The 12,471-nt window shown below is 40.0% G+C and overlaps 1 protein-coding gene across 1 annotated transcript in view; it reads left to right on the top strand.

Moving 5' to 3' along the window:
• Positions 1–12,471, top strand: part of poe (E3 ubiquitin-protein ligase-like protein poe) — a 230,217-nt gene that overhangs the window by 180,730 nt on the left and 37,016 nt on the right. The window contains exons 71-73 of the mRNA XM_071676253.1: positions 2,564–2,761; positions 5,857–6,047; positions 10,797–10,973. Of these exons, the coding sequence (XP_071532354.1) occupies positions 2,564–2,761; positions 5,857–6,047; positions 10,797–10,973 (566 nt within the window). The remainder of the gene's footprint in view (positions 1–2,563; positions 2,762–5,856; positions 6,048–10,796; positions 10,974–12,471) is intronic.

Genomic DNA, 12,471 nt, shown 5'->3' with positions numbered 1-12,471 from the left:
CTGTCATGTGTTGTACATGTACCACATAACCTATTCGAGACCAGGCCCCGTAGACATTGCTGTGATTTCCCAAGGTTTCTTCATGTACCCTGGCTCCGTTTGTTGACAGGTTGTAAACCTTTTGTAAATACCTGTATGTTGTTTATTTGTTCTGTACGTGGGAGGGATTTTTACACTTTTAGGGCCCCATCTCTGCAACACTTTCTCTTATCTGCATTAAACATCCCCAGTCAGTCTGTTCCGTTCATCCATCACTATTATAATGTGATAGTATTTCTTTGCAAGTTTCTTACTTTATGTAATGTTATGTCCCCTGGTTGCTTTGTTCCTACATCTATCAAGAGAACTATTCCCTGTATGTTTATTTTTTAAACTTAAGTTTGTGTTCAAGTCACCCCTCAGTCTTCTTTCCTCTAAGGTGAGTAAATTTCTTGTGTCAGCAAGATATGCCATGAACATGAAGGATTGGCCTCCTTTGCTCTTTTCAAAAATGTATCTGTTATTTATAATTTGCTGAAGCTAGTACATATACATGAATTTTATTATACATATTATTTATATACTTAATATGTTACTTAGACAGAACATTATGTACAAGAATGAATAAAAAAAAGATTACCATATTTAGATGAAGAATATAAACTGATGCAAGAGATATTGTTTCTTTTATTTATTTTGAATTAACTACAGTAGTTGCCAAGTAAATGTGACTTCCTTGCTTCGTATGCAATTACACACACACTCACTGACATTTTACGGGTGACTTTGATGTTTTTCCAGTTCTGTTGTTAGCCTGTTAGTGACATGTATAGATGAGAAGGGAGTCATATATCGGCTTAGAATTTAAAACATATGCTTCTAAAATCTTTAGCAAATCATATATTGGCTGAGAATTTAAAACATTTACCACTAAAATATATGGCATCCTGCTGGCACATTGCAGACATCCCAGCTTAAGGATTAAAGCAAGTGTTTACACACAACATTATTTACAAGAATAGATGAAAAAGTAACCTTTTTTTTTGTCAAGAATATAACCCATACAAGAGAAAGTTACAGTAGTTTGTGTAAATCTGACTTGCTTCCCTGATGTAGTCACTCTGTATGACAATATTTGGGTAGTTGTGATGTATAATGGTTTTTCCAGCTATGTTTTTATACCATTCATTCCATTCCATTCGGTGATTCCACTACCACTCTGTTAGTTAGTGATGTTTGTAGAGAGTCATTTAAAAATTACCACCAATATCTTTGGCAGCTTACTGGTATGTTGCAGCTTTTATAGTGGGCTAATTTACTCAGACATCGTAGTGGAAGGGTTAAACCAAGTATCCCTAATCACCAGTACTTTTCAGCAAAACACTGGATGACTTGGTCATCCTCATTCTCACTTGCTCATGACCCATATGCCTTTCAATGTTACCATCCAGAGCAAAGTCACTTAATCTTGACTTAGGTTCTTCTTGCATGGGCATATGATTCCATATATCAAAATTGTCAAATGCTTGCTTATATCCTCACAAAAAGCATAGGTATGCAACAAGAAATTAAGTACATGAGATTGAAATAGAAGTTTATAGTACTGGAAAGTTAAAACATAGTGTTTGCAGAAAACCTTGTCCACCTCCCCATACATTTTCCAAGGTGATGTGACACTTACATTTTAGTACTGTCATCTCACCATTGACTTTGATCACCATCTGCAGGTGTTTAGGCATGGAATTGGCAAGGTTTTTAAAGTATTCTAGGTCCGTGAATGAGGCAAGTCACTGATGAGATGTTGCAGGAAGCAGCCACTGGATGATGTGTTCTGAGCACCCAGTGCATCTAGAAATCTCAAGTGTATCCACATTTTCTTCCAGGCAGGAATTCAGGCTTTGTCCTTCTTACATAGGTAAGAGCCAACAATCTGGAAGCACATGTGAAAGAAGTGAAATTCCCAAAATGAAATGGCAGCCAGGAAGAGTAAAGGAAGAACATTCTTCCCTCAAGATAGCTTGAGACATACTGAAGTGGGTTGCTGGTGCTTGTACTGTTGCAAACACTGATCTCATCACTGGACCAGATGTATGATGATTCCACCCTGAGAATGTTATATGCTTGTACCCACAATAAACCTTATCTGTTTATTGCCTTTGAAAATATATGGGGGACAAACAATGTTTTTTGTGGACTCTGTATTTTGATGAAGAGCCATCCTACTCCAGACAAGGAAATGGCTAATTTAAGATTAAGAGATAGGTTGAAATTTTTCCATTCATTTGTAGCGTAGGTGTGACTGAAAATGATAGGTGTAGTAGAAGCCAGTGAAATAATCTTTTATTTAGTTGTTAGTATGATGTTGATTTGCTGCAAATACTTTTATTTCAAGGCATGTCATGTTGTTGTTACATTACTTTGCCCTGCTTTCAGATGGTGTTCATGTGTCTCATGTACACTTTTAAGAACTGTTGGGATGTGTGCTCATTATTTATCTCCTCTGATGGGGTTAGTAATGATATGTCTAAGTTGTTTATATGTGATGTGGGAATTTGGATTCGCTGACGAATTTGTTTTATTTTAGGATATGCACTGAAAGTGTTGACAGAATTGCTGTCTCAGTTCATTGATGTTGATGCAATCAAGAGTGTCTACAAAGGTCGTTTAGTTGGCACAGTGCTGAGTGGCTACCTTTCGTTACGTAAGCTGGTTGTTCAACGAACCAAGTTAATTGATGACACTCAAGACAAATTCCTCGAATTGCTAGAAGATATGACATCAGGTGCGTAGGTCTATCTTTCATACTACTATTATTATATTGCATGATGTATTCACTAGATTGAGGAAAGTTCAATACTTTTTTTCAGCTGAGACGGCACGGGCAGCTGAGGTCCTAATCATGGCCATCCCATTAATGCTAGAGACTTAGTGTGAACGAATGTGGCCTTTTTTGTATTTTCCTGGTGCTACCTCGTTGAAGTGGGGGTAGCGATGCTATTTCCTGTGGGGCGTGGTAGCACCGGGAATGGATGAAGGCAAGCAAGTATGAATATGTACATATGTATACATGTATATGTGTATGTATTTGTGTGTATATATTGATATGTATATGTATGAACATGTGCATGTATGGGCATTTATGTATATAATGTGTGTATGAGTGGATGGGCTATTCTTCATCTGTTTCCTGACACTACCTTACATCCTTGGTAAAAACTTTTCATTGCTTCTAGCACCTTACATCCCATGCCCATATACTCTTAAGACCTTCCACAAAGTGTTTCTGTCAACCCTGTCATATGCCTTCTCCAGATCCATAAAGGCTACATATAAGTCCGTCTGTTTTTCTAAAGATTTCTGACTTGTTCTTTAAAGCAAACACCTGATCCACACTTCCTCTACCACTTCTGAAACTACACTGCCGTTCCCCAATCTGTTGCTCTGTACATGCCTTCACCCTCTCAATCAGTACCCTCTCATTTAATTTCCCAGGAATACTCGACTTACTTATGCCTCTGTAGTGTGAGTGCTCGCCTTTATCCTCTTTGCCTTTGTACATTAGCACTATGCATGCATTCCACCAATCCTCAGGTGTTTCACAATTATCCATATATACTTTGAATATCATTACCTACCAATCAACAACACAATCACTCCCTTTCTTAATAATTTCAAATGCAATACCATCCAAACCCACTGCCTTGCTGGATTTCATCTTTTGCAAAGCTTTCACTACCTCATCTCTCTTAACCAAACCATTCTCCCTGACCCTTTCGCTTCACACACCACCCTGACCAAAACACCCTATATCTGCCACTCTTTCGTCAAACACATTCAACAAACCTTCAAAATACTCACTCCATCTCCTTGTCACTTCTTCACTCACTACCTGTTATTACTTCCTCTGTTGCCCCCTTCGGTGATGTTCCCATTTGTTCTCTTGTCTTATGCACGTTATTTGCCTCCTTGCAAAATATCTTTTTATTCTCCCTAAAGTTTAATGATACTCTCTCACCCCAGCTCTCATTTGCCTCCTTATTCAACCCTTGCACCTCCCTCTCGACCTCCGGCTGTTTTTTTTTTTTTTTTATACATCTCCCACTCATTTGCATTCCTTCCTTGTAAGTATCATCCAAACGTGCCTCTTTTCTCTTACACTAACAACTTCATCTCACCACTCGCTACCCTTTCTCATCTAATCATGCCACATGCATCTTTTCCACATGCCATCACTGCTTCCCTAAATACACCCCATTCCTCACCCACTCCCCTCATCATTTGCTCTCAACTTTTGCCATTCTGCACTCAGTCTTCCTTGGTACTTCCTCACACATGTCTCCTTTCCAAACTCACTCACTCTCTCACCACACTCCTCTCCCAACATTTTCTCTCTTTTTTGAAAACTACAAATCTTCACCTTTGCCCCACAAGATAGTGATCAGACATCCCTTCAGCTGCCTGTCGCGGCACATGAACATCCAAAGTCTCTTAAGTCTCTCTTTTACATGCCTATCAATTAACATGCAATGCAATAATGCCCTTTGACCGTCTCTCCTGCTCACATACGTATACTCTTTTTAAACCAGGTATTCCCAGTCACCAGTCTTTTTTCAGCATGCAAATGCACAAGCTCTTCACCATTTCCATTCACAACACTGAATACCCCATGGATACCAATTATACCCTCAACTGCCATGTTACTCACCTTTGCATTTAAATCACCCTTTCCTAGGGGTAGATGAACAGCTGGGTTGACTATGAACCAACTGCCATGACCAGGATTTGAACCAATGCACTGATCGGTGCATGGCCTGTGAATGTAATCTTGAGAAAAGAAACACAAAATGTTCCCAAGTATTTAGTAAATAGCCATTGCCAGTGTTTATCCTTAACACTGTAAAGCCAAAACCTGAAAATTAACAGGTAGTTTTGTAAAGAAGAATTTTTTAAGATCAGCTCTCTAATGATATTATGCATGTCCCACACCGATTTTTAGGTATTTCAGGTCATGTTTCATCCCCAGAAGGCCCTTATCATTTGTTTGTCAGATTTTATTAATGTTGTGTTTAATGTATGGTAGATGATAGGCTTCTCAAGGAATGTATGATAGTATAATTGACTTGAAAGGAAAAAAATATAACAGAAGAATTGGATAGATGCTTGTAGGAAATTTATTAAGGTTAGAGGCAATTGAGATGAGGGTGCCTAAGGTTTGATTTTTAATTTCTTTGTGCGAAATACAGAAAGAACTGTTCTCCTACCCTCGGCATTCACATCCATGTCTGTTTACTTGTATGCATCCATTTCCTGGTTAAGTCTCTATTTCTGATTTTTTTCAGCTGCTATTTGACATGACTGTAACCTCATATGCAGATACTCATTAATGAAATGGCATTACTGGACTCCATCTGCATGTAGTTACTTCTCAAGAGAAGTCACCTTTGGCAAGCCTGTACCACTGTCAGTGGATGAAAAGGAGTACAGTCTTATTAAAGAACTTCTCACTCCAAAGGAGTACTTCATTTTCCTATTAATGATTGCAGTGCAGTGTTGAAGCTTCATGAGTCATCTTAAAGGTGTCTTGACATTAATTATTAAAGTATTTAGTTATTGAGAACTTCGCATCCCTCCTTATCCTCAGAGGCAGATTTCGCATTGATGATACAGAAGAGTAATTTGAAGAGTGAATCAAAGTTGATACATTACTTTAGTTTCCACAGTGAAAAGTTAGAAGGATTTATAATAGTATGAAGGCCTGAGATCAGTTGAGCACAGTACATAAGTTGAGATATTTGTAGACTCTATGCAAATGATTATCTCCATGGGTATGGAATATAAGTTACCTGATTAGTCTGTTGATCATCATTTCTGTTTCAGGTACTGAGGCTGAGACAAAGGAGTTTATGGCAGTGTGTGTAGAAACCTTAAAGCAGTACCCTCCAGATGACCTGAGGACACCTGTCTTCATTTATGAACGATTGTGCTCCATCATCTATCCTGAGGAGAATGATGTGGGAGAGTTCTTCCTTACGTTGGAAAAGGATCCGCAACAGGAAGATTTCCTACAGGTACTTGAATTTGTCTTCTGCCATTGTTTTTAAACTTCATGACCAGGGTTGGATCAGTCATGGAGAATCTTACTTGCCATTTCATTAATTTTTCTATAACTATAACTAGTCACTTTCAAATGGATATATGATGCTTTTTTATTAGTTGTTAATCATATCTTTTCCTTCAGTTCCTTTTTTTGTCATTATTTCACTTGTATAGTCCATTATGGTATTTGTAGAAAGGGAAACAAGTTTACCCAAGGGGTCTAAACTTTCTTGCCCATTTTGCTGTCTCATGAGGTTGGGACTTGGGATCTCAGTTCTGTGAATTGATATCCACAAAAGATTAAGTGGCAAAAGCAACAAATATACAGGAACTTTTTCTTGAGATACAGGTTCTTCTAAATGAGTGAAATTTAAAGAGAAATGTATGATGACTGTTAAGGGATGGGATGAGTTGTCAGCATCTTTTTCATGGGTAAATTGTGTATGTTAGGATTATATAAGGCATGATTGAGAGGTAATGGGATCACTGAATGGAATGGAATGAATAGTATAATCTCTGCCTTGCAAGATGACACATGGTTGCGCATGGGTATGTCAGTGTAATATGAGTGAGATGTATAAATGTCACAGTTAGTTTTCTCAAAAGCAGCTGTTCTATATCTACAGGGGCCTTATATTTTCCCCATTATAGAATACTGCTTTCCATGGGTTTAGCTCTTCTTCCGCATCTCTCTCAGCTAGACCGGAGACAGATATCTCTGTTTTTTCATGTGCCACAGTGTTGCATCCCTCTCTTTGTTCGACAGGTTTCATTTTAACCACTGCTTGTATGAGCTGTCTTCATATCCCATGCTCTGACCACAACCCATGGCATGCATTTGATTGCTGCTTTCCATAGCTTACATGTATGGAGACTAGCCACACGAGGATTGATTGTTATGACACCACCTTAAAACCTTGTTCAAGAGAGTTGTGTAATTCTCTGGCTTCATGTGTCTTTCCATCATGCAACCTTTCTTCCTTATAGACTTTGGTCTACAAACACCTGAGATGCTCAAGTTATTCCATCCTACATTTTTTCTGTAGATACCTATTATCTTTCCCTGCAAAAATCGTCCAAATGCCTCTCTCTTCTCTTTCACTAATACTCTTACTTCTTCATCCCACCACTCACTACCCTTTCTAAACAGCCCACCTCCCACTCTTCTCATGCCACAAGCATCTTTTGCGCAATCCATCACTGATTCCCTAAATACATCCCATTCCTCCCCCACTCCCCTTACTTCCATTGTTCTCACCTTTTTCCATTCTGTACACAGTCTCTCCTGGTACTTCCCCACACAGGTCTCCTTCCCAAGCTCACTCACTCTCACCACCTTCTTCACCCCAACATTCACTCCTCTTTTCTGAAAACCCATACTAATCTTCACCTTAGCCTCCACAAGATAATGATCAGACATCCCTCCAGTTGCACCTCTCAGCACATTAACATCCAAAAGTCTCTCTTTCGCACGCCTGTCAATTAACACGTAATCCAATAACGCTCTCTGGCCATCTCTCCTACTTACATAAGTATACTGTGAATAAGAGCAAGGTTATTAGGTACAGTAGGGGTGAGGGTCAAGTCAATTGGGAGGTGAGTTTGAATGGAGAAAAACTGGAGGAAGTGAAGTGTTTTAGATATCTGGGAGTGGATCTGTCAGCGGATGGAACCATGGAAGCGGAAGTGGATCATAGGGTGGGGGAGGGGGCGAAAATTTTGGGAGCCTTGAAAAATGTGTGGAAGTCGAGAACACTATCTCGGAAAGCAAAAATGGGTATGTTTGAGGGAATAGTGGTTCCAACAATGTTGTATGGTTGCGAGGCGTGGGCTATGGATAGAGATGTGCGCAGGAGGATGGATGTGCTGGAAATGAGATGTTTGAGGACAATGTGTGGTGTGAGGTGGTTTGATCGAGTAAGTAACGTAAGGGTAAGAGAGATGTGTGGAAATAAAAAGAGCGTGGTTGAGAGAGCAGAAGAGGGTGTTTTGAAATGGTTTGGGCACATGGAGAGAATGAGTGAGGAGAGATTGACCAAGAGGATATATGTGTCGGAGGTGGAGGGAACGAGGAGAAGAGGGAGACCAAATTGGAGGTGGAAAGATGGAGTGAAAAAGATTTTGTGTGATCGGGGCCTGAACATGCAGGAGGGTGAAAGGAGGGCAAGAAATAGAGTGAATTGGAGTCATGTGGTATACAGGGGTTGACGTGCTGTCAGTGGATTGAAGCAAGGCATGTGAAGCGTCTGAAGTAAACCATGGAAAGCTGTGTAGGTATGTATATTTGCGTGTGTGGACGTGTGTATGTACATGTGTATGGGGGGGGGGGGCATTTCTTTCGTCTGTTTCCTTGCGCTACCTCGCAAACGCGGGAGACAGCGACAAAGTATAAAAAAAAAAAAAAAAAAACCTATTATCTTAGCTTGCACCCAAGATGGCCATGGTTGGGGCATGTTTTGCCCTTGCCATGTTATCTCCAATAAAAATAGTGCATCAGCTCAAGACTGCTATTTGTAAAATTTATCTGTGGTAGGTTTTGAGTGACACCAGTCACTGCATATTTGCTGTATGATTGTAGGGAGGATGTTAAGGATACTCTTTGGAGATACGTAGAAAAAACTGATGAAGATGTGGATCCAGAAAAGAAACTTTTTAATGGGTAACTGAAATGGTGGGATGGGGGACAGAATCATTGCTTAGATAAGGAAGACAAGGATGGACAATGGTTGGATGCTGAATACATTATGCTGTTGCTTGGTATTCAGAACTCCCGCTAGAATGACTTTTTACAAGAACTTGGATGTATTTTTTAAGTCCCACCAATACCCATTTTCACTCAACCAGATAACGACCTGTCTTCCACACATTCCTCGGTACTTCCATAGCCTTTTTATCCTGACCCACCCCATGAATCACTACTGCTTTCCATGGTTCTATTGACTGCCATGTCCACTCTCAGGTATCGGAAATACTCCACGTCCTCCAGATTTTCTCCATTCAAACTCGCACCCCAACTAACCTGTCCCTGTGTATTGCATAACCAAATAACTTCTGTTATTCACATTTTCACATTTACTCTCAACTTCCTTCTTTCATGCTCTCCCAAACTCTTACACCAGCTTCTGTAGTTTTTTTTACTCAAAACTTCCTCCAATGCTGTGTCATCAGCAAGCAGCAACTGACTCTCTTTTGAGGTCCCTTGCCCTCAACAGACTGCTTGAGGTCGCATAGCAAGTTTAAAAAGTCACCTATGGTGAGGGTGTATCACTGGGAGAACAATTTGTGAAAGAATTCCAAAGAAATCAACATGTCCCCACTTCTAGAAGAAGCAGAGCCTTGGGCAGCAGCAGCAGCCTTTGGAAAGAGGTCATGGGCAACACTAGGGATCTTTCTTACATTGAAACCCTTGGGTAATGATATTAACCATTATGATGATGATGATGATATTAATAATGTAGATTGAAGTACAAAGTTCCTGTGTTTTCCAAATCAATAATATGTAAGTGCTCTCTTCACTAGGCTGCATATGTTTCAGAGTGTGATGTGCCTCCATGCACATCAGTGCCTAGATAGTAAAACTCTGACATTATCCAGGATAGATTGCATATCCTTCCAGAGCCTTTCCTCATCTTGTATGATATCTTTCACACAATTGATTGAAGGTTTCAGTTTTTTCCCAGGCTCATTCATCTCATTTAAGGGTTGACCTCCATTGGAAGTATAGAGTTTTGGACTGAAATGCCAAACTGGTGGTTGAGTATCCACTGTATGTGCCTTTTGGGGTTGGTAGGTCCTAGGTTTGGGAGCTTGGGGTGTCAACCCACTAAATGTCTCCTTGCTAATGAGCATCACTATTTAACAGTCACATATCAACGGCAACTCTTAAGAGACAAGACGATGTTATGGTGCAAATTTCTGTTTAAATACTTCAGGTTTTCATGGGATGGGGGGAAAGAGAGAGAGAGAGAGAGAGAGAGAGAGAGAGAGAGAGAGAGAGAGAGAGAGAGAGAGAGAGAGAGAGAGAAAAAAAAAATTTTCTATGCTCTTCAGCTTGTTGGTTATGACTTCATTAAAAATAAATGTTTCAGAATATTGGTTTGTGATTGAAATATCAAGGGAAGATTACATAATGTCTGTCTTTATATATCTCTGATGCTTTCTCTCACCCAGAACTCCCTCAAGGGGGTGGCCACAGCAATAGTCTCTCCGTAACAAGCAAATTCCAGTGCTGCTGCTTATCCCTTAGTGTCTCATCCTTCGCAGGCCACTTGCAGAGGGCAGCTTTTGCGCAGTGTTTGCAGAGGCTCTTGCCTAATGTGCCTACTGACTACTACAGTACTAGCTAATGTTCCTACCAACTGCTACCTAATGTTTCTACCTGATGCTCCTGCATAAATGTTCCTACCTACTGCTTCTATGTATTGCTCCTACCATTTTGCCAAAAAGTAGGGCTAGTGCATAGTTCTCAGTGCAGGAAAATTTAGTTACAAAAAATAAACTGTGCAAGTTGAAATGTTGTCAGGTGTTATGTATGACAAGGAGAGATTGCATGTGTGTGGATCAAATGCCAGTAGTCCACATGTGGGTGAGGCAGAAAGAAAAGACAGCTACCTGGGTCAGAGGGGTGCAACTTGACAACCACTGAGGTGCTGGTTCTATGCACAAAACAGTATCATCTTTTTTTGTTATTACTGTGCACTTAAAGCTTGCTTTTATTTCAGGGACGCATGGTGGGTAATCCTTACAGCAGTATGGACTCAGGAATGGGACCACTTATGAGGGATGTGAAAAATAAGATATGTCAGGATTGTGAGTTGGTAGCCCTACTCGAGGATGACAGCGGTATGGAACTCCTCGTGTGTAATAAGATAGTCTCCTTGGATCTTCCTGTTAAAGAGGTATGAAAAATATAAATTCCTTCATATGTATGTAATTATGTTACTTATTGTTAATTTTGTGTATATAGTTATATTACTAGATGAAATATAACAAGAATTTAAATTCATTCATATCCTCCACAGCTTAGGTAAGATATGTTTGGGAAACAGTCATGGTATTTTTTGTGTTTGTTGCCCAACAATCTATTTGCCTAAAATTGATAATTCATTAATATAAGAATATTGCTCTGCATTAAGAAGATACTTTGTTTTTGTGTCACCTGCATAGCTTTACAGATACTCCAGGATTGCTTTGCCTGTTGTTATTTTCATTGTCATCATTTATGTCATTGGTAGTCACAACTAGTTTTATTGAAAATGTGTTTGACTTGACCCTAATGGATTGGGTCAGATGCATCAAATCAGGAGTACCTGTAAAGATTACTTACTCAAGAAGGGAGTATGATTAAGTTGTATTACAGTAAACAAAGACTTTTGTATATCAGGAAGAATTAGTTGGGTTTTCCTGAAAAATTACTGACCAAGGGAGAAGCAAGGGAAAAATAAGGAACAGACCATTGGACCAAAACAAAAAGAAAAAGTGGTATAGAGACTTTCTTTCTTTTTCTTTTTTGCTTTGTCGCTGTCTCCCGCGTTTGCGAGGTAGCGCAAGGAAACAGACGAAAGAAATGGCCCAACCCCCCCCATACACATGTATATACATACGTCCACACACGCAAATATACATACCTACACAGCTTTCCATGGTTTACCCCAGACGCTTCACATGCCCTGATTCAATCCACTGACAGCACGTCAACCCCGGTATACCACATCGCTCCAATTCACTCTATTCCTTGCCCTCCTTTCACCCTCCTGCATGTTCAGGTCCCGATCACACAAAATCTTTTTCACTCCATCTTTCCACCTCCAATTTGGTCTCCCTCTTCTCCTCGTTCCCTCCACCTCCGACACATATATCCTCTTGGTCAACCTTTCCTCACTCATTCTCTCCATGTGCCCAAACCATTTCAAAACATCCTCTTCTGCTCTCTCAACCACGCTCTTTTTATTTCCACACATCTCTCTTACCCTTACGTTACTTACTCAATCAAACCACCTCACACCACACATTGTCCTCAAACATCTCATTTCCAGCACATCCATCCTCCTGCGCACCACTCTATCCATAGCCCACGCCTCGCAACCATACAACATTGTTGGAACCGCTATTCCTTCAAACATACCCATATATATACATATATATATATATATATCCCTGGGGATAGGGGAGAAAGAATACTTCCCACGTATTCCCTGCGTGTCGTAGAAGGCGACTAAAAGGGAAGGGAGCGGGGGGCTGGAAATCCTCCCCTCTCGTTTTTTTTTTTTTTTTTTTTTTTCCAAAAGAAGGAACAGAGGAGAGGTCCAGGTGAGGATATTCCCTCAAAGGCCCAGTCCTCTGTTCTTAACGCTACCTCGCTATCGCGGGAAATAGCGAATAGTATGAAAAAAAAAA

The sequence above is a fragment of the Panulirus ornatus genome, chromosome 22, assembly GCF_036320965.1.
Source record: "Panulirus ornatus isolate Po-2019 chromosome 22, ASM3632096v1, whole genome shotgun sequence".
Taxonomy (NCBI): Eukaryota; Metazoa; Arthropoda; class Malacostraca; order Decapoda; family Palinuridae; genus Panulirus; species Panulirus ornatus.
Note: the sequence above shows the minus strand (reverse complement) of the source record. Positions and strands in the feature narration are given on the sequence as shown.